General features: G+C 37.7%; 4 protein-coding genes and 1 non-coding gene across 6 annotated transcripts; 2 read left to right on the top strand and 3 right to left on the bottom strand.

Moving 5' to 3' along the window:
* The first annotated feature begins 1,212 nt into the window (after positions 1-1,212).
* Positions 1,213-4,418, top strand: LOC142521928 (polyadenylate-binding protein RBP47B'). Its single transcript, XM_075625102.1, has 8 exons — positions 1,213-1,421; positions 1,885-2,371; positions 2,644-2,717; positions 2,782-2,912; positions 3,171-3,267; positions 3,404-3,562; positions 3,945-4,045; positions 4,158-4,418. The coding sequence occupies exons 1-8, from the start codon at positions 1,293-1,295 to the stop codon at positions 4,246-4,248; spliced, it is 1,269 nt and encodes a 422-aa protein (XP_075481217.1). The 5' UTR covers positions 1,213-1,292; the 3' UTR covers positions 4,249-4,418.
* Positions 4,419-4,589: 171 nt separating this feature from the next.
* LOC142521922 (origin of replication complex subunit 1-like) lies at positions 4,590-9,992 on the bottom strand. The gene is made up of 16 exons (XM_075625096.1): positions 9,207-9,992; positions 8,981-9,116; positions 8,528-8,680; positions 8,313-8,453; positions 8,074-8,225; positions 7,905-8,004; positions 7,671-7,793; positions 7,416-7,577; positions 7,261-7,318; positions 6,999-7,177; positions 6,221-6,332; positions 5,820-5,884; positions 5,596-5,691; positions 5,210-5,286; positions 4,949-5,032; positions 4,590-4,826 (listed from the first exon to the last, which is right to left on the bottom strand). The coding sequence occupies exons 1-16, from the start codon at positions 9,941-9,943 to the stop codon at positions 4,763-4,765; spliced, it is 2,439 nt and encodes an 812-aa protein (XP_075481211.1). The 5' UTR covers positions 9,944-9,992; the 3' UTR covers positions 4,590-4,762.
* On the bottom strand, positions 8,543-8,620 carry LOC142538175 (small nucleolar RNA snoR28). Its single transcript, XR_012818712.1, has one exon. It is a non-coding gene; the product is annotated as a small nucleolar RNA snoR28 (small nucleolar RNA).
* A 985-nt stretch (positions 9,993-10,977) lies between the features above and the next one.
* LOC142537123 (uncharacterized) lies at positions 10,978-11,607 on the top strand. Its single transcript, XM_075642690.1, has one exon. It carries the CDS (start codon positions 10,978-10,980, stop codon positions 11,605-11,607), a length of 630 nt encoding a protein of 209 aa, XP_075498805.1.
* A 6,968-nt stretch (positions 11,608-18,575) lies between these two features.
* On the bottom strand, positions 18,576-21,770 carry LOC142521909 (aldehyde dehydrogenase family 3 member F1-like). 2 transcript variants are annotated; one of them, XM_075625085.1, is made up of 11 exons: positions 21,590-21,770; positions 21,341-21,522; positions 21,189-21,257; positions 21,001-21,097; positions 20,659-20,865; positions 20,167-20,291; positions 19,943-20,047; positions 19,679-19,851; positions 19,516-19,606; positions 19,261-19,410; positions 18,576-18,966 (listed from the first exon to the last, which is right to left on the bottom strand). In XM_075625085.1, exons 1-11 carry the CDS (start codon positions 21,684-21,686, stop codon positions 18,727-18,729), a joined length of 1,536 nt encoding a protein of 511 aa, XP_075481200.1. In that variant the 5' UTR covers positions 21,687-21,770; the 3' UTR covers positions 18,576-18,726. The 2 variants fall into 2 exon arrangements, with proteins under 2 accessions (XP_075481200.1, XP_075481205.1); XM_075625090.1 differs by having other exon boundaries at positions 21,341-21,769.

Raw genomic sequence — 21,770 nt, 5'->3', positions numbered from 1 at the left:
ACACTGGAATCCTTTTTATTAGCTCCAGCAGATGTCGCAAGAACACAAAGTATCTAGGCAAAATTAGAGGAGGCCACATAGTAGCCATTTTGATCAACTTCAATATCATGAAGTCAATTAGTTGTGATTCTAAAAGCTGAAAGCCCTACCCTTTACATAGAAATCGAATATTAGTCTCAATTGGTTTATTAAATAAAAATTTTGAAACTTTCAATGGTTAAATCAGTGTTCTAAAAAGTGGCATATGATAGTCGAGCGGTCACCTACAGCTTAGCGTCTAGAAGATTTTTCTTTTTCTTTTTTTATCTAAATATCTAATTTTTCTTCTTGATCTCTATGTTTATCTAATAATTCATCTATATCACATTCTAAATCAAAATCAATGACATATCATCATCTTTATCTAATATAAATTGATTGAACAATATGTTCACAAATCTTTTTTTTGAAAAATAATTATATATTACATTAGACGGTCGCCTAGACGGAACCCACATCCCAGCTCCTATATAAACACCTCCTAAGCAATCCTAGGTGGTACCTTTTACAACACTGGTTTAAATAATTGTTTATATTATCATTTTGTAAGATGAAACACTCATGCTTTATTTATGAAACAAAACTGCTCATGATATTCATGGACTGAGTATTAATGGGATTCCACGAATTATGTGCATATTTGATAAGAAAAGGTCAAGAAATAATATAAAAGAGATGGCAGAATATAGGCCTTAGTATTTCATAAACCTGAATATTATTCATAAAATATTTAGTCGGCGATCTTGGTTGTTGAAAAGTTGGTAGATCTTCTAATTTAATCAAAGGTTTTATGTGGGCTCAAAGGCATAAAATAGTTATTTAGAAATTATTTCAAGCAAACTCGTATGCTCCTCTTTTTTTTAACAACAGAATGAAAAAATCTCCACTTTTTCTTTTATGTCATTTTTTGCTTAAAAACTGCAAAAATGTGTAGTGGCTATCAAACACAAATTCCATTAGCTAACGAGTCCATGCAAAAATCAAAAAAAAAAAAAAGGAAAATAAATAAATATTGGGTGAGTGAGAAAAAATAGACATTTTGAATAACTCGGGAACGAAGAGAAACACGATTAATGAATTTGAATACTGCAATGTATTTGGTTTATTTTAAACGTCTTCACGACACTTGCTATCGATAAAGCACGACAAAGGGGATTAAATTAAAGCCTCTTTATATAGATATTTTTGTCATTTTTTCCCCATAAACCAAAACCCTCGCAATCGCAGAGCACCGGGAAAGCGAGAGCATCGAAATGAGCGGGCCAACGGTACCGTATCACCAACCAGCCACACTGGAAGAAGTACGCACCCTTTGGATTGGTGATTTGCCTTATTGGGCCGACGAATCCTATCTACGCGGCTGGTTTGCCCAAACCGGCGAGGTACGTACATTTATAACTACATGTATTTCATTTTAGATACTCAATGAGTGGCAATTTTATCCAACTTTTTCTCTAATTATTTGAATATTGTGTGCCTGATTATATTCTGGAATTTTGACGATGTTCATTTTCCTGAATTGATTTAGAATTCTTGGAAAAAGCGGATTTTTAATATCCTCCAAGGACTGTGAGAAACAGACTCTTGTTTCCGTGTATTTTTTACGCTAACTGTGTGTAGTGTTTTTTTTCTTTCTATTTTGTTAAGCGTGTAGGGTTTATAGCTGCGAAATTCGTTATTTTAATGTCTATCCGTTGCTGAAGTGTTTGAACCTAGTTATCTTGTGTGCATGATGCTTTCAATTACTTTTTGAGGATACGATGACTACAGAGTAATCTGGTGATGTATTTGTTGTTTTTGGTTTATTAGAGATGAATTAGCTTTTTTCTATTACATTCCATGCAGGTCCTTTCGATAAAAGTAATTCGAAACAAAATAACAGGTCAGCCAGAGGGTTATGGGTTTGTGGAATTTACATCACATCAAGTGGCGGAAAGGGTTCTACAATCTTATCATGGAACACAGATTCCCGGGACGGAGCTAACTTTTAGATTGAATTGGGCATCATTTGGTGTAGGAGAAAAGCGTATTGATGGAGGCCCTGAACACTCTATTTTTGTTGGAGATTTAGCACCAGACGTTACGGACTATCTGCTGCAGGAGACTTTCCGAGTTAGTTATCCATCAGTTAGAGGAGCCAAGGTCGTGACAGATCCAAACACTGGGCGTTCCAAGGGATATGGTTTTGTTAAGTTTGCTGATGAGATGGAGAGGAATCGAGCGATGGTTGAGATGAATGGTATCTATTGCTCAACCAGGCCCATGCGAATTAGTGCAGCAACACCCAAGAAAACTGCTGCTGCTGTTCCACAGCAGTATGTTGCTGCCAAAGGTGAACTTTCTTTTCTATGCATTATGAATTGACCTACAAGTTTTTTGACTCTGTTAAAAGTTTTTTTACTGACTTCTGGTTACATATTTTATCCCACTCTTTTGGGAGCAACTTCTTATTTAATAGAATTTTGCTTTTCAATGACCTCGAGCTATACATGTAAGGAGTATGATTGCTCTTCATTGGCAACCAATTCATTGTTTTCTTTCTTTGATAGTTTGGTCCTTCGTCATCCTAGATTCTTGAAATTTTGTTTTGTTTCTTTCTGGCAGCAATATATCCAGCACCAGTTTATACTGCACCAGTTCAGACACTTCCAGTGGACAATGATATCAATAACACTACCGTAAGTTAAATATTATACACTGTAATGTAGATATATTTTCTCTTAATATTCTTATTAATTGCAGGTTTTTCTTGGTAATTTGGACCATAATGTATCAGAAGAAGAACTGAGGCAGATATTTTTGCAATTTGGTGAAATTGTGTATGTTAAAATCCCAGCATCCAAAGGTTGTGGTTTTGTGCAGTTCACAGCAAGGTGAGCTTTGGCTTACAAAGCTCTTATCCGCTTGTACCAAGCATGTGTGTTGTGTATCTGTACAGAAATTATAATATTATCCACCTCTAGTTGTGGCAGGGGTGTATTCATGTGTCGTAAATGTACTTTTGCGGCAGTTTTGTTTTTCTGTCTATGCATGATACAGCCATGTTCTCAGTGTGGATGAGGTTAACTTCTTCGATCGTCCGACTTTTTTTCAAATTTCAAGTTATTACGTCATCTTGTTTCATTGCATAGGACATCTGCTGAAGAATCAATCCAGAGCATGCAAGGTGCTGTGATTGGTCAACAAGTCGTCCGTCTTTCCTGGGGAAGGAGTCTAACAGCAAAACAGGTATCTAAGATCTTGTGTAAGCGATTGCTAATATGTGCCTACTGATTTAGTAAATTAATTAAACAAGGCATAAACATTGTTAGCAATGCTTGTAACAATTGTTGTAACTTTTAACAATTGTTGCCATATGCTGTAGGATGTTGCTAGTGTCTGGGGTCAATCTGCAGATCCAAATCAATGGAGTGCTTATTATGCTTATGGGCAAGGATATGATCCCTATGCTGTGGTTGCCACGCAGGATCCTTCAGCCTATTCATACGGTGCATACGCTGGATATGCACAGTATCCTCAACAGGTATATTTCTCTCTTTTTCTGCTATTCACTTAATGCTTAGCTTATGATGTATATCTTTGCTATTGAGATGGTCCCTATCATAATAAAATAACAGGCTTTCCTGTTTAGAAGTTCTATATATCTGTACGCCACGCACTTACACTGCAAGCAGATTAGAAATTGAAGAAAACTTTTTGAAGTAACAAATTTTTTGCATAACCTAATTTAATTCGAAATTTTTTGTGACGATTCCGTTGTCTTTCCTTTATTTTCTCAAGATCACATTTAACAATTATAGGAAAGTAAAGAACATTATTACTCATGTTCTCTTGCCTTGGATATATCAATATCATTCAGTTTACGTTTCTTTGTTGTTTTGGCCCCTCTAAATACACTCTCATAGACGGAAGGGTCTCAAGAGATGGCAGTTTTATCTGGTGCTGTTCCACCTACCGAACACAGAGAGGAGATTTATGATCCCTTGGCTACACCCAATGTTGACAAGTAATGTTTCCCCCATAATATGCATTTCTTTTCGTTTGAGTTCAATGGGATATTGTTGTTCAATGGTATGGGGTAGTCGATTTGGCTTAACCTAATCAATGTATCATCATAGGTTAAATGCTTCTTACCTGGCTGTTCATGGAAGTGCCATTTTGGGAAGGCCTATGTGGCAGAGGACCTCCTCGTCATTACCGCTAGTATAGAATTCGTTGGATAAATAGATATGGTACTTGTTTTGTTCCAGTGCGGAAAATCATAGGTGAAATTTGTATCCAGAGTTCTGATCCGATAAACTATTGAGTTCAAGTGTGTGGGTGTTACGGAAACACTTGCCCGTTGGGAAATGGGTGCGATTGTCATTCATTTGAAGCGAGATGCAATCTTCAGCGTGCTCTGGTGTGTAGGGATGTCTGCACCGTAATGAACTCGAAATATGTAACTACTAATTAAATTTTTTTTTTCGAATTTCATATCTAATTTGTCTAACCTTATATGCCTTTCAAAATCTAAACTACTTTTTGAGGCCATTAAAAAAAGCAGCAGGTACATCAGAAGGTATCAATAACAAAAATGTTACAGGAGCGTGCATGTATCTTCCACCAATTTCTCCAAGAAGTTCAAAATAGTTCTCGTCCAACATGTGAAGCTCATATGCTAAGTCCTTTAGAGGGGAATAAAAAGCAAATAAATATTGCATCGAATCTCCTATCAATCGGGTTACAGATACTTGGCCAACCAAGGCAGGTCCTTGCTGTCTTTGAGCGCAAAAGTGACATCATCACTGCCATATTACATCGGGGAATAAATAAGTGGATATACAAAAAATGATGCATTTCATACGCTTACGCATTTATATTTATATCTGCACCAAAATACGAAATTTTATTCTAAAGATGAGCCCACCTAGGATAGTTGAGTTGCAATTTCTGCAATTTGTGCTTTGCACCAGATTCACACAACAGTATTCTGCATTCACCAAGCTTGCATCTGATCATTTCACATAAATTCAGATAATCAGTTGACCATTCTTCATCGTTAATTGTGAGCACTTAAATAGCACAAAAAATGTACTGAATGGACAATTAAGTTTCAGCAACAGCCACGGGCAGAGCGTGAAAAGACCTTTAAATGTTGATAGACAGCAAAACAAATACAAGAACGAACCCGACTTTCAGGAGAGTGTCGTATCCTGGAAACAGTTCTCCATTACTTGAACAGAAACAAGAGACTGTCACAGCCATCTGTGCGGATGAAAAAGAGAATTTTACATACCCACGGACAAGCGAAACAAGAAATTTGGCAAATTGACATTGATGAGAGACAGTAGTAATGAAGAAAAAGACTAAATGATCTGAAAAGTAATCAGACTTAAGTGATACTGCCATCAGGTTCTGAAGATCAATTACGAAGGATTCAAAAAAAAAAACTAAAGAATCCATAATAAGCTTTCTAAGCTATTCATGAGTACATTACACAGGTTATCAGCTACAGGCAAACTACTTATGTACGTATGCATAAATATAACAAGCTAGATAGCTCAAGAAAATAACCTTTTCAAAGGTTGTTTCACCCATCCCTGTCTTATAGAGGTCATGTACCATAGCAGCCAAAAAGATTTTACTCAATTTAGAACAACTTCTTATCACCTGACGGCAACAAAACAAAATAAGTACAATAAATAGGAAACGTCGAGCAGAAAAACATCCTCGAGTAAAAATTTGTTACATTCGGTGGTTATTCAAGGATATCGGAAAAGAAGATTCTCTTAACTCACTTGAATATGAGGAGCCTGGAACATCTCTTTTATGGCTGCTTCAACATCTCCCATACCTACAATAACTTTCCAAGAGAAACAAGCCAAGAGGGATATTTTTTAGTATTATATCTTTATGAAACAAAAAAAAATTTGTAGTAAACTTTATATCATGGGAAGTTGATACTGAATTGTCAATGTCATCTGAATCCTACTAAATATTTAGTATGCATCGCATTAACATTGCAATTTAGAGGTACTAAGCAGAAAAGGATGATTTATTAGTAAAAGGGATTGCATTTCTAAGCCAAGAAATTTGTAGATATATTTTTTTAGCACAAATTCAGTATTTATATGATATTACAGGATGTGAGAACGGTTAGCACCAGACTACCAGAGTATCTGTTGCCTAAAAGTCTTACCTGCGGTGTTTGAGTTGGAAAGTGGCAAATTTTTGGCGCGATAATCTGCAATTTCTGCAGCTCGCCGACAAATCTCCAATGCACGACGAGCATCTCCAGAAACAGCTGCCACCTAAAATTAAAAATAAGCATACAAGTATATCACCTCAATGCTCACAGTAGCCATTGCAGCGACTGAAAACTAAATTTTGGTTAAGCAGGTGACAAATATTGCTACAATTAGACCAACTTAAGGAATTTAGAAATCGGCCCTATGACTTGGCGCTATCCTACAAAGAACGCACAAAAGGGGCTCATGATAGGCGCATCGTGCATAGGGGCTGACTTGTTGCTATCCTACAAAGAATGCACAAAGAGGGCTCATGATAGGCGCATCATGCATAGGGAGTTCAACAAAAGAGATGCAGTTCTGCTCTACAAATCCAGGTTGGGGCTATTTCTCAGAAAGCTCAAGTCGAGATGGCCGGAACCATTTGTGATCGCCAAGGTGTACCCATCGGGTGCTATAGCTCTGAAAGATGGCAAGAATGAGACCTTTACTGTCGATTCCCACAGGTTGAAGCATTATTTCGATGGAGCAGTGGAGCCACATATTGGAATCACACGGTTCCAAGACGGTCAGCAATGAGATGGGCATCCAGTCGACTTCTAGACCATAAATTAAGAACTACTTTTCTTTCCCTTATCTGTATTTTATTTTAGTTATTTTAATTGATTGATTAAAAAAAGGGAGAGCGAAGAAACAGTTTTCCTTGTGCTGGTTGATAGTTGCACCTACCTTCCTTGAAGCAAATTCAACTGCATATTCTTCAAAAGCATAAATTCCTTTTAAACGGCTGGAAATTATTTCTTGAAGCTGCTGGTAGTTATATGGACCGAAGCAAAGCCTTTGTATGCCCATTCGACTGGAGATACGAGGAAGCAACTTCTCTGGAAGATCCATAGTGTTTGCTATCCCTGAATGAATAAAATACAGAAAAATTAGAACCCGGATCATCAATTAAAACTACACTCGTTTAGTGAAGACAATAATATCTTACCTATCACAATCAATTTGGAATTTGGCTTGGTAGGCCAATCAAGAATATTGTATAGAACCTGTGAGGTAAAATTTGTGGATTTAAATGCATTCTATTCATAAAGGTTTGTTTTAGAAGCAAATGAAGAAGCTTTTGCCCCTAAATGCACAGCCTACCGACTGATTTCTGGTTACTAGAAGATCTAGCTCATCTATGAGAAGAACACAAGGTTTTGAATCTTCTTTCCAACATTTGTTTTCACCTGAAAACCGTTCAGTCAAGAAATTGAGAGCCTTTTTCCAACCAACTTTATGCCCACTCAGTCCCTCATATATTACCTGAAATAATTGCATTAAAACAACTGGTGGAGAAGCATGGATAAAATTAGACATTTAGACCCTACTAAAAAACAAATAATCAGGCATTCTTACGCTATATACACTTTCTGGTGAAACCAATTTGAGACCATTAATCTCCACAAAGCAGTAAGGCCTAATGCTTCCTGCATCAACCTCAGACCTTAGATTCCTCATCACAGCAAGAACGCTCATCGTCTGCAGTTTGCAGATAAAAGATAAGCCAGATTGACTTCACAAAAAAGTGCAAAGATGAATATATGTGGTTTTAATCAATGCTTAAGTTGTAATATCGTCCATATATTTTACCTTGCCAGTTCCAGGAACACCATGAATATAGAGGCATCTTCCCAGGCACTGCTCATCACATATGGCATCTTTAATAAATGTCGTTATCTCATTCATTTCCCTGAATAAAGAATATGATGTAAGAAAATTACTTTTACAGATTTCACAACCTTATCTTAACTATACATACTTGTCCCTACAAGTTAGAGACTCGGGCAATGTTGCAAGTAGAAGCATCGCTTTTGCCCTTTCAAGATCAGTCTGCTTGCGACACCGAACATGTTCTGGTATTGTCTTTGTCCCTATCTTTTGCAGACCATATATTTGTCCTTTTCGTGAGTTCTGCAATAGTATTACAAATTAAAATCTTGTATTTCCAGTTAACCTGTCGTTAAGACTCATGTGTCAACAAAGCTAAAATCACTATACCGCAGCTAAAGAATGAGATGGAGATTGTCCAGACAATAAACAGTGTCTGTTCTCAATGTCATATTCCATGTCTTCTTCTGTGTCAGACTCAGAATCATCACAAGAATTCCAATCATCACCACTGTCAACTCCTCCACCATCCTGCCACAAGGATGAAAGTATATTAATTCCCAGAAAATGCAAGTATGTTTGTTAGGAAGCCATCTATAACTTACATCTTCATTGTTGTCAATCTCTGCAATTCTCTTGAAACCATGCCAGTGAATGTTGTACTCATATTCACACAGAAACACATCATCCCCCTCATTGTCAGCCTTGGAAAATTCTTTTGGATTCATGACAAAGCAATGTCTTATAACAGATTCCATCTACAAAACATTGTCATGTAAAGAAAATGGGACGGATTTCTCTTTCAGAAATTAGAATCTTAGAAATGAATATCCACATCCTCATTAGCATCTCAAAGATGTGTTATACATGTACCAAAAACCTAATAGGTTTATAACCTGCAGAGTTCATACATATGATATACATCGTGCTTCCACAAACAACAAATAATGAGGGATATAAGTTTAAATATGTAGTTGTAGGTCCTAAAGGAGAGAACTTGTAAGCTCTAACCAAGTCAAATGAATCTTAAAACATAAAATCAAAAGAGAATGTATCACCTCAACATCAGCAAAATCATTAGTCAAATAGAGCTCCCTCCTCAAATTATGAGGCTGTCTTCCCACAGATGTCTCTTCTGGAATAACATACCACCGTGCCCGGAACCAATAAGTACCGTCCACATCTTTCCATAAACTAATCAACCCCAAAAAACTCATAATGAATACCATTAGAGTAAATTTTTTTATTTTACAGTTTATCGAAAAACAAACTAATGGTAGGTACCTTTCAATATGAGCAGCCCACAAATCGCTCGAAATTAACTTTTCCCTTGCAGTCCTAGCCCTCTTCTTCCCTTTAGGCGGATCTGGAAACTCTACCTTTTTTCCCGATTTCCTAGCCTCGCAATAGTTACAAATCCAACTGCCCTCTGGAACCTCCTTCGTTGGCGGTTTCAGGCACTTCAAGTGATACCCATTCAAGCACTCATCACACTCAATCATAATCCTCTTACCAACAGGCTTGAAACACACCCTACATTCCTCCACCACCGGATCCTCATCATCGGAGGCTGCGTCTTCTCTCCTCTTCACATATACATCGTCCCCTGCTGAAAATTGGCCACCATCGTAAACGACCTTCTTATAGTACACTCTTTTCCTGCCACTCTCAATACGGGCATTTTTGTCTACATTCCTCGAGGCCCTTTTTGTCTCGAGACCCTCATTTTTTCCATTTTCGATTTTTCTTTTTCTCTTGGATTCAGTGAGTTGTGGCGATACGGGGGCCAATGAAATTGTGGTGGGTGAGCTAAGGGGGTCATTCTGGCGAATCTTCGAAGTCGTCACGGCGGACTGTTGGAATTTTTGTGAAGTTGCGGAGGTGAGGCGAAGGGAGCGGCGGGGAGCGGTGGTGTTTGTTGTGGTTGAGATTTGTGGAGTTGGCGGAGAAATGGACTGCTTTAGATCGGGGGTTTTGTTTGAAGACGCCTTGGATTTCTTAGTCTTTGGTGTCTCTGCCATTTTCCGGCAGGAGTAGTGGAGGAGAGGAAACAGGAAGCGGCGGAAGAGGTGGCAGAAGTGAGGAGTGTAAAATTATAGCGTATAATTTGGCGGGAAATGCTTATTATTGTGGGGGGAATCTGCACCGTTGATCAATATCACCACAATTTTTTCATTTCGTTTTTTAGGAGTAATAATAGATTTCGACCTTGTATTATTATTATATTAGTTATATGTGTCAAAATTCCTAAAAATATTCATGAGAAATGTACATATACATTATAATAAAAACTTAGTTTTGGTTAGAGTTTCAGACTTAATTTTTAAAATTTTAATTTATTTATTTGATAGATTTATACATTATTGTGCATTTTTTTCCCACTATTAGTTAATAATTGATATGCTTTTAATTTTATTTATTTATTTAAATTATACATAACTATGCATTTTTTCAAATCAAAAAGTGGAACACTATAAATATTTTTTTACATAGTTTTTTACTATGCATTTTTCACATGAAAAGTTGACTACTATTAATATTTTTTAAACCAACAATATATTTTCTGCATTTTATAATAAAAAATTGTTCGAACTTAATTTTTTAAATTTCAAGCTAAATAAACATATATGTTTTATAACCAAAAATGGTTAGAACTTTATTTTAAATTTAAAGTTAAATGAACATATAAATATTTGGTCAATGTTTCAGACATTGCATTGATAGAAAATTTAAGAAAGCAAGATAATAAAATATAAATCAAACAAGGAGAAGAATTTTGACATGCAGATGCTCAAAATTTGTAGCAAACTAGATAGAGTTCTTGTTAATCATTGCTGGAACTCTTCTAATCTAGATGGTCTCGCAGAATTTATGCCACCTGTTTGTATTTCGGACCACACTGTGTCTCTTGTTTCTTTGCTAGAATCGAGAGCTAAGAGAAAAAAGATATTCAAGTTCTTCAACATGGGGGCTATTAGTGATGATTTTTACGGTACTTGTTGAAAGATATTTGAGGTTCGCAGGGCATGGTACAACTCAGTATAGGCTCAAGTAGATGTTGAATGGGCTTAAAATACCACTGAAACAGCTCAACCATACCAAATTAAGTAATATTTCAAGTCGAGCGAAGGCTGCAAAACAAGAGCTAGAAACTTTGCAAGTGCTAATTCTCAATTCGGGGGTCATGCCAGTGACTTACAAGGAGGAAAAAAGGAAAGCTGAGTTAATACTAGAAGCAGAGAGATTATTTATTGCTCAAAAGGCAAAACTCAGATATATGCAACAAGGAGACAGATGCACTAAGTTCTTTCATGACTTCATCAAAAGAACTAATAAGAGAAATTCGATTGTTGCATTACAGAAGCCAGATGGTATAACTACAAATGTCCCAAATGATATTGCTAACTGTTTCGTGGTTTTTTACAAAGGGCTACTTGGTCAGAAAATGGACAGATATACTGTGAATAGAGATGTTATCTTGAGTGGCCCGTGTGTCTTGACTAGTGACTGGAATGCATTGACTGCTAGAGTATCTATTGATGAAATCAGAGCAGCTCTATTCGACATAGATAATGACAAAGCACTGGGCTCGGATGGTTTTGGCTCCTTCTTCTTCAAACACGCTTGGGATCTAATCAAACACGAGGTCATTGAGGCTGTGAATGAATTCTTTGTGGAGGGTTGATTATTGAAGCAATGGAACCACTCAATCATCGCACTTGTTCCGAAATGCTCGAATGCGACCTCTGTCAATGACTATCGGCCGATTTCTTGTTGCTCAGTGGTATACAAAATCATTTCTAAAATCCTTGTTTGTAGACTCAAGCTAGTGATTGATAAACTTATTGATGGAGCACAAGCTGCTTTTATCCATGGACGTTCTATCTTTGATAGCTTTCATCTAGCTCAAGAATTGCTTCGTAAATACGCCTACAAAAGAGGTTCCACTCGGTGTATCTTGAAGGTAGACATACAAAAAGCTTATGACACGGTGGATTGAGAGTTCTTGGGCGAGGTCCTTTCTCTTATAAACTTTCCTCCTGTTATGTGAGTTTTTAATGGAGGTACCCACGCGGAATTTAAAAATGTTTTCTCACATATCCCACGTCGGAAAATCCTCAAAGTTGGTTCAAGAAATTTGTTATAAATTGAGTCTTCCTTGTTTGCTTTTAGTAATCCCAAAATCAAAAGCTTTTCAGCTTTGATAAAAAGAGAGTGCATAGAAAAAGAGTGTATTTTTTCTTGAGTGCGGGAATTCTCTTGTGTGAGTTAGAGAAATTATTTTCTCGGTATACACGGGTTTGGGAGTGTGAGGAATATTGAGTGTATTGGTGTATACACTTGTTGTAATATTTCTTCCAGTTATAAAAGTTGCAGTGCTCCGTGGACGTAGCCTATTTTGGGTGAACCACGTAAATCTTTGTGTTCTTGTTGATTATTTTATTCCGCATTTTTTTCGGTACTATATTATCATCGTGATCGACATCACTTCGGGGTATTTTCCCAACAACTGGTATCAGAGCCTTGTTGTGAAAATTCTTAAAAATTCTGAGTATGCTCTGTGGTTGCAGCCTTGTCTGATCTTCCACATCAGAAAAGATTTTTTAGATTTTTTGCTAAGGCTAGAGAAGTGATGGCCGGAGATGATGGATCGGGACTGGGAATCAACAAGTTCGACGGAACAGATTTTTCGTTCTGGCGGTTACAGATAAGAGATTATTTGTACAGTAAGAAGCTGCATCAACCTCTATCAGGAAAGAAACCAGAAAAGATGGAGGATGATGATTGGGAGCTCCTTGACCGACAGGTGTTAGGTGTGATACGACTGACCCTAACGAAGAACGTGGCGCATAACGTGGCGGAGGCCAAAACCACGGAGGAAATGATGACCATTCTGTCAGACATGTACGAGAAGCTATCAGCAAACAATAAAGTACATCTCATGAAGAAGTTATTCAACTTGAAGATGGGAGAATGTGCTTCGGTGGCAAAGCACATAAATGAATTCAACACGATTGTCTCTCAGCTGACATCGGTGGACATCAAATTTGATGATGAAATTCGGGCACTTATTCTTCTGACGTCTTTACCAGACATTTGGGAACCGATGCGGGCAGCGGTTAGCAACTCTGTTGGAAAAGGAAAACTACAACTCAATGATGTTAGAGATCAAATCCTTGCTGAAGAAGTTCGCAGGAAAGACTCGGGTGAAGCAACATCAACGAGATCTGCTCTAAATCTTGATAACAGAGGAAGAGGCAGGAATGGTGAAAGGAGTTCAAACCGATGGCGCGGTAGATCCAAATCAAGAAATGGAAAAGACAAAAACATCCTTGAAAAGAATATGAAGTGCTGGAGCTGTGGTGAGACTGGTCACCTGAAAAAGAACTGCAGATCAACGAAAAATAATGCCAATGCTGTCACTGAGGAAGTACATGATGCTCTGCTATTATCCATGGAAAGCCCTGTTGATTCTTGGGTTATGGACTCGGGAGCTTCGTTTCATACCACTGGTGATCGCGATGTATTTGATAATTACATCGCTGGCGATTACGGAAAAGTTTTCCTGGCTGATGGAAAACCTTTGGAAATTGTTGGTATGGGTGATGTACGAATGAAGATGTCAAATGGATCTGTCTGGAAAATCAACAAAGTCAGACATGTACCAAAATTGACACGCAATCTGATCTCGGTGGGACAGCTCGATGATGAAGGCCATAATGTGACCTTCGGTGATGGTTCCTGGAAAGTGAACAAAGGAGCCATGATCGTTGCTCGAGGAAAGAAAACTGGAACACTGTATATGACTTCCAGTTGCAGAGACACACTAGCAGCTGTGGATGCTGGAGCCAATTCAAGTCTATGGCATTATAGACTTGGACATATGAGTGAAAAGGGAATGAAGATGTTGGTGTCAAAAGGAAAGCTACCAGAATTAAAGACTGTTGAACACCAACTATGTGAAAGCTGTATCTTTGGAAAGCAGAAGAAGGTGAGGTTTTTAAAAGGGGTAGAGAACCGAAAGCAGCAAAGTTGGAGCAGGTTCATACTGATGTATGGGGACCATCTCCTGTGACATCCCTTGGAGGCTCGAGATACTATGTCACATTCATTGACGATTCGAGTAGAAAAGTTTGGGTTTATTTTCTGAAAAATAAATCTGATGTTTACGAGACCTTTAAAAGGTGGAAAGCTATGGTGGAAAATGAGACCAACTTGAAGGTGAAGTGCTTACGATCTGATTATGGTGGAGAATATGAAGATGATGAGTTCAAGAAATATTGTGCACAGAACGGGATCAAGATGGAGAAACCATTCCTGGTACACCTCAACAGAATGGTGTAGCTGAAAGGATGAACAGGACCTTGAATGAACGCGCAAGGAGCATGAGATTGCATTCTGGATTGCCAAAATCATTCTGGGCTGATGCTGTTAACACTGCAGCATATCTGATCAACAGAGGACCTTCGATACCGCTTGACTGCAGAATACCCGAAGAGGTATGGAGCGGCAAAGAAATAAACCTTTCTTTCTTGAAAGTGTTTGGATGTCTATCCTATGTTCATATTGATTCAGCAAGCAGAACAAAACTTGATCCGAAATCAAAGAAGTGCTTCTTTATTGGTTATGGAGATAATGAGTTTGGTTATCGTTTCTGGGATGACCAAAATCGGAAGATCATTCGGAGCAGAGATGTAATATTTAATGAGAAACTTCTGTACAAGGACAAGTCAGACATTGGAGCTGGAGATGAATGTCCTGAAGTCAAGAAGACTAATGAAGTGCCATTGACATATATTCCTGTGAATGAATCGAAAACCAGTAACCAGGAAGATGAAGAAGAAACTGCACAAGATGATGACCCACAAACTCCGGTGATTGAACTCAGGAGATCTTTGAGAACCATTAGACTACCTGAGAGGTACTCCCCTGCACTTCACTATATTTTGCTGACAGACAAAGGTGAACCGGAGACCTATGAAGAGGCAATGCAAAATGATGATTCAACCAAGTGGAAGTTGGCCTTGGAGGATGAGATGGATTCACTGTCATCCAATCAGACGTGGGAGTTGACAGAACTTCCACAAGGCAAAAATGCGTTACATAACAAGTGGGTGTACCGGTTAAAAGAAGAGCATGATGGTAGCAAGTGGTACAAGGCAAGACTTGTTGTAAAAGGCTTCCAACAACGGGAAGGAATTGATTACACCGAAATTTTCTCTCCGGTGGTTAAATTAACCACTATCAGGACAGTACTTGGACTAGTGGCGAAGGAAGACTTACATTTGGAGCAGTTGGATGTAAAGACTGCGTTTCTTCACGGTGACCTAGATGAAGAAATTTATATGAAGCAGCCACAGGGCTTTGAAGTACAGGGAAAAGAGAGAATGGTGTGCAAACTTCAGAAGAGCTTGTACGGTCTCAAACAAGCTCCAAGACAGTGGTACAAGAAGTTTGAGGGATTCATGAGTGAAAATGGTTTCCTAAGGCGTCAAGCTGATCACTGCTGTTATGTGAAAAGGTTTGACGGTTCTTATATCATACTACTGCTATATGTAGATGATATGCTGATAGCTGGAGCTTGTCTGGAAGAAATTGATAAACTGAAAAAAGATTTATCAAAGGAATTTGCCTGAAGGATTTGGGTGCAGCAAAGCAAATCCTTGGAATGAGGATCTTAAGAGACCGGGTGAATGGATTCTTGAAGTTATCACAAGAAGAGTACGTGAAAAAGGTGGTTAGCAGATTTAATATGAATGAAGCTAAATCTGTGAGTACTCCTTTGGCTAGTCATTTCAAACTAACCAAAGCACAATCACCATCGACGGAGCAGGAGAAGGCTTATATGAATAAGGTTCTTTATGCTTCTGCTGTCGAAAGCCTCATGTATGCAATGGTGTGTACAAGACCAGACATAGCACATGCAGTGGGAGTTGTGAGCAGGTTTATGAGTAATCCAGGAAAGCGACACTGGGAAGCAGTTAAGTGGATTCTATGGTATTTGAAAGGTACTACTAGTTGTTCTTTATGCTTCAGGAGGTCAAAATTGGGCTTACAGGGTTTTGTCGATGCCGATATGGGTGGTGACCTGGATGGCAGGAAAAGTACTACTGGATACGTGTTCACATTAGGTGGTACAGTTGTAAGCTGGGTGTCTAAGCTGCAAAAGATTGTTGCGCTTTCAACTACTGAGGCTGAGTATGTTGCTGTTACAGAAGCTAGCAAGGAGATGATATGGTTGAGATCCTTTCTGGAAGAATTGGGTCAGAAGCTTGAAGATAGCACGTTACACTGTGACAGTCAAAGTGCTATTCATTTAGCAAAAAATCCTGTTTATCATGCTAGGAGAAAGCATATACAGGTTAGGTACCATTTCATCAGATCAGTGTTGGAAAATGGAATCTTGATGCTGGAGAAGATTCCTGGAAGTAAGAACCCAGCCGATATGCTCACAAAGACAGTAACCATTGACAAACTGAAGTTGTGTTCAACTTCAGTCGGACTGCAAGTATAAATGGAGATATATGAGCTGCTGCAATGATGGTGTGAAGACATGATTGAAATCAAGTCTTCAAGTGGGAGAATTGTTAGGTGAGTTTTTAATGGAGGTGGGGCCTACGCGGAATTTAAAAATATTTTCTCACATATCCCACATCGGAAAATCCTCAAAGTTAGTTCAAGAAATTTGTTATAAATTGAGCCTTCCTTGTTTGCTTTTAGTAATCCCAAAATCAAAAGCTTTTCAGCTTTGATAAAAAGAGAGTGCATAGAAAAAGAGTGTATTTTTTCTTGAGTGCGGGAATTCTCTTGTGTGAGTTAGATAAATTATTTTCTCGGTATACACGGGTTTGGGAGTGTGAGGAATATTGAGTGTATTGGTGTATACACTTGTTGTAATATTTCTTCCAGTTATAAAAGTTGCAGTGCTCCGTGGACGTAGCCTATTTTGGGTGAACCACGTAAATCTTTGTGTTCTTGTTGATTATTTTATTCCGCATTTTTTTCGGTACTATATTATCATCGTGATCGGCATCACTTCGGGGTAATTTCCCAACACCTCCAATGTTCATTCAGTGGATAATGGAATGTGTAACGACTACATCTTATTCTATAGCTCTTAATGAAACTTATCATGGATACTTCATCGGAAAGCGAGGCCTTCGACAAGGTGACCCGCTGTCTCTTTTCTTATTTACTTTATGTATTGAGGTTTTGTCCCATTCTCTGTATTGCATGTCTCGTTCAACTGAGTTTGGGTTTCATCCGAGGTGTCGTAATCTCCATATCACACATCTTGCCTATGCGGATGACTTGTTATTGTCTCGTGGGGATGTTCGTAGCGTCTCTATGCTTTTGAATTGCTTAGATGCTTTTGGTGATATGGCAGGACTGAGGGTCAATTCATTGAAATCAAGCATTTATATGGCAAGTATTGATGATAGTATCAGACATAAAATCCTTCAGCTCTCAGGTTTTGTTCTTGGTACCCTTCCTTTTAGGTATCTTGGTGTTCCATTAGCTGTTAAGCAGTTGAGATCGTCTGACTATAGTCTACTTGCGGATGCGATTGCGGAAAAAATTAGCTATTGGCCGAGGAACTCTTTATCTTATGCGGGGAAGATTGAGCTTATCAAATCGGTAATTTAGGGAGTCGAGTGTTTTTGGTTATCCATCTTGCCTATCCCGATCTTTGTTGTCAACACCATAAAATCTTTGTGTAGGAAGTTTGTTTGGCCAACAAAGCATCCACCGATTGCATGGGATGTGTTGTGCAAGCCTTTGGAGGATGGGGGTCTGGGACTCAGAGACTTGCAAGCTTGGAACAAAATACTTTTGGTTAAAACATTATGGAAAATACACTTGAAAAAAGACAGTTTGTGGATCCGTTGGATTAAAGGATATCAACATTAACTGAGATTATAAGTGTTGTTTTTTTAATAATTTAATTTAAATTATTTATATTACGTTTAATTTCAATTTAGTTTATTAATTTATTCAACTTATTGTTCAAGTTAATTAAAGAATTTTTTTTTTTTGAGTTATATTTGTAATATATCAACTTTTGTCGGACAATATCTGTATTTGTTATTAAAATTTGACATATACACTTGTAATAATATTTTGTTTAAAGATATTCAATTGTTATAAATAATTGTGCTGAAAAAGCTGGACCAGTTAGATTAGACGGAAAATTATTGTTTTCATATATAATATATTAGAAGATCATGAAATGCATAAAATATATCACCAATTTCATTGACGACCAAGAAAGTACACAATTGATGCAAAATATAATGAAAAAATATTTGTATTCACCGGAAACTTAAGAGGAAAATACAAATAACAAACAAAATGATATAACGAAAAATAAATTAATACATGAAAACATGAAAACTTTAAATGTGATTAATATGAATTTATATAAAAAAAATATATATATAACTTTCATTTTTATTTACTATATTAACTAATTCTATCTCAAATCAAATCGTTTTCGCTACACATACAATTTTCTAGTATATATCAATGTCCAAAAATCCACTGATATAATGGTATTTTTAAGTTTACTTTGTCTGAGGACAAACGATAGAATAACTAATTGTTTAGTATAATATTACATTATAGTTACATAGAAGAAAGCTAACCTTGAACTTTACAAACCATGACCAAACTAAATCATTTATAAAATCCAAACATCACAACTTGATTTATTGCTTAAAAAATCACCCAAATGACCTTTCTTTCTACACACAAAAAGTGTAGTGATCACATGTTTTTGCACTTGCACTAGTTTTGAATCGTCTCAAGACTTTTTCAAGCCCAGCATAATGAGAACAATTCCCAGATAATCAAATCTGTATGCAGATTTAAAGAGCTGCAACTTATGATTGTTCCACGGGGGATATCGGAACCAAAAATCCACAAGATAGCCACGTCTTACAACTGCCTTCTCATATGAGAACTCATCGAACGAGAATTTTCCGTGATATCTACCAAAACCACTTTCCCCAACTCCTCCGAATGGAAGAGAGTCCGCTGCATACTGCATCCAAAAAACAACTTACTTTAGAAAGGATTACTACTTGATAGGTGAATTTGAACTACTTAGTGAGTCAATGTTTTTCCAGATATCTGGACTGGTATTCGGAAGTAGAGCATCAAATATTGTTGAGAGTTGATTTTTTTTTTGTCATCGTCGAGTATTGTAGTACTCTTCCAAATATATACTTTCTGGTTTCTAGAGAATATATTTAAAGTTGTGGATTTTAGCACTCTCGGTTTTCCGAGACTTCGTGCTCCTAGGTTCTTGTATGAATCATAGTTATCACGAACTTACTTGAACTATCGCATCATTAAAAACCACACTTCCTGAAGATGTCTCCAAAGATAACCTCTTCTTTAGGCCTTCATTATGAGTAAATGCGTATATTACAAGCGGCTTAGGCTTCGATTTGAGGAACATAATACTATCTTCAATATTTTCCAACTGCACAAAACAAATTCATTCTGCATTGTAATATATGCAAAACTATGCAATATATGAGTAGAAACACTGGTTTTTTCAGAAGAAAATTGTCATATTTTTCCTCACAGTGATTATAGGAAGGAGTGGACCAAAGATTTCTTCAGTCATGACTCCAGTTTCTAATGGTGGATCGACCAATATAGTTGCTTCGATGAACCTGCATAATGCATTGTGTTACGTCCTCTGATACTCAGTTGAATTCATGTACTTGCAAAGATGAATGACTTACAGGTTGTCTTCGTCTAACAAACCGCCATAGACAATAGAAGCCTTGGTTGAGGGCTCATTTAAGAGATTCTTGAGTCGCGTGAAGTGATATTTGTTTATGATCCTCGCGATGCTGTTGGTTTCTTTTGGATTTACTCCGAACATACTCAGTGTAGCAGCCTTCAGTAATTCTACCTGAAAGATATTTGCCCCTAATGAGACAGTTCTTTTGACATAAAATAATCAAGAAAGTGTTAACTAAAATGGAGAAATGTTGAAGTGATACCAGAGTGGATACAAACTTCTTTTCCACGAGAATGTAATCAATGCTTATACAAGCTTGTCCAGCACAAATCCCGAATTTCGCAGCAAGGATACGTTTTATCGCAATCTAAGAACATCATTACATCACAAGAAACTTTCTATTTCAGGAACCAACTTTTGCTCAAAAGACAATGAATCCGACATGTTGAAATAGAGCATCAGATAGACCAAGATCTGCACGATTACCGTTTTATCCCAAGAACTTGAAAGAGAATCAACAACTGCAGGGCATTTTCCTCCTAACTCTATAGTAACAGGAGTGAGATTCTTTGCTGCGGCAGTCATGACTATACGTGCTACTGGTGCACTTCCTATTGGAGTAACAGAACAAAAGTACAAGAAAAAAAAGTTTTTTAAACAAATTCGAGTAACTCTTCCACTGCCGTTTTGAGAAACATAAGATCTCAAAAGCATACATCTCCCCCCTTTCTCTCAAGTTTATTCATCGACTCGCTCACAACCATACCATGGAAAAGAATGTCAAAAAATGTAAAAGTTCTTAAAAACAATGTTGATTTACGGTGGCTTGACTGGGAAAGTTACTTCCTGCATGAATCTTAAAGTTTCCTTCAGACTACGTATTTTTCCATCGACATATATACGAACAAAAATATAATTTTATCACCAAAACGCCCCCTAAGCAGAACAACTGGCTCTATTGCTACACGAAGTGTATACCTGTGAAGAAAATCTTGTCCCATTTAAGTTGTAATAGCTGCTCACCAACTGAAACACCACCTTGAATGACTTTTATAGCTTTAGGATCCAAGTAAGTGTGAATCAAGTTGGCTAAAACCGAGGCGGACGCAGGAGCAAGCTCCGACGGCTTCAAAACAACTGCGTTTCCCGCACAAATTGCTCCGATCAATGGTTCCAAAGACACTCCTGCAATAACACAAAATAAACACACACATTCAGTGAATTAAAAAACATTCATTTCCGACGGATACAGAGAAGGGTGGTTCAGGGGAAGAAATGGCAAGAAAATAGCCCTTTTACTGAAGAAACGTGAATCTGTACCAAATGGGAAATTCCAAGATGATATGATGAGAACAACTCCAAGGGGCTCAGGGACTAAGACAGCACTAGATGGGAATGCAGCAAGCGGCAAATCAGCCTGTGGTACCATAGAAGAAAATGATGGATTTTGAATTGAATTCAAGAAAAATGGGTCAAATTTTGGAGAATTAAAAGAAAAGGAACGCGACCTTTCTGCCTGACATCCATTTCTTCAGCCCATTCAACGCATAATTCAAAGACTTTATCAAAGGTCCAATCTGCAAACGACAATTTGCTTCAATCAAATCAAACATTAATTAAGCTTGAAAACTAATCCCAGTATCCATGAGCTCAAACAAACCTCATCTCTATAAGATTCGATTGGATGCTTCCCTAAATCTTGTTTCAGAGCTTGAGATATATCATCCTCTTTCTCTTCCAGCAGAGATATCAAACTCTTGAGCTGCAACCTCCTCCAAGATTCTTCCTTGGTCCTCCCAGAGTCAAATGCTTCCCTCAACTGAGTCACCTCCACTTGCAAATCTTTGGTGCATGAATCCATTGTAAAAATCAGTCTGTTTCCAGAAAGTGGGTGGGTTTATTTGTTTACTTTGTAGCAACAAGTAGCTCCGTGCCAGCTTCATTAAATCATGGACCAGTGTCCTCCCATCAGACGTTTCCCTTGATTGGAACGTGCAGGCGAACATGCATTGCACGCGTTCTTGGTGGGGTGGCCAACGGAGCGGAACGGAACAGATAGATTTCGCATTAAAAACCAATTCACCGCATTT

Source organism: Primulina tabacum, chromosome 2, assembly GCF_025594145.1.
Source record: "Primulina tabacum isolate GXHZ01 chromosome 2, ASM2559414v2, whole genome shotgun sequence".
In the NCBI taxonomy this organism is placed as follows: Eukaryota; Viridiplantae; Streptophyta; class Magnoliopsida; order Lamiales; family Gesneriaceae; genus Primulina; species Primulina tabacum.
The sequence above is the reverse complement of the archived record's forward strand: the minus strand, read 5'-3'. Positions and strand labels throughout refer to the sequence as shown.

Bases quoted from the DNA above. Each gene is read 5' to 3' on its own strand.
- LOC142521928 (XM_075625102.1), top strand. From the start codon at position 1,293: ATGAGCGGGCCAACGGTACCGTATCACCAACCAGCCACACTGGAAGAA. The intron at 2,718-2,781 runs GTAAGTTAAATA...TATTAATTGCAG, and splicing joins ATGATATCAATAACACTACC to GTTTTTCTTGGTAATTTGGA. The intron at 3,268-3,403 runs GTATCTAAGATC...CATATGCTGTAG, and splicing joins GGAGTCTAACAGCAAAACAG to GATGTTGCTAGTGTCTGGGG.
- LOC142521922 (XM_075625096.1), bottom strand. From the start codon at position 9,943: ATGGCAGAGACACCAAAGACTAAGAAATCCAAGGCGTCTTCAAACAAA. The intron at 8,005-8,073 runs GTATGTATAGTT...TTCTTTATTCAG, and splicing joins TCTCTAACTTGTAGGGACAA to GGAAATGAATGAGATAACGA. The intron at 5,885-6,220 runs GTAAGACTTTTA...TCTCTTGGAAAG, and splicing joins TTCCAACTCAAACACCGCAG to TTATTGTAGGTATGGGAGAT.
- LOC142537123 (XM_075642690.1), top strand. From the start codon at position 10,978: ATGTTGAATGGGCTTAAAATACCACTGAAACAGCTCAACCATACCAAA.
- LOC142521909 (XM_075625085.1), bottom strand. From the start codon at position 21,686: ATGTTCGCCTGCACGTTCCAATCAAGGGAAACGTCTGATGGGAGGACA. The intron at 21,523-21,589 runs GTAAACAAATAA...CATGCACCAAAG, and splicing joins GAGCTACTTGTTGCTACAAA to ATTTGCAAGTGGAGGTGACT. The intron at 19,607-19,678 runs GTAAGTCATTCA...TGCATTATGCAG, and splicing joins TTGTTAGACGAAGACAACCT to GTTCATCGAAGCAACTATAT.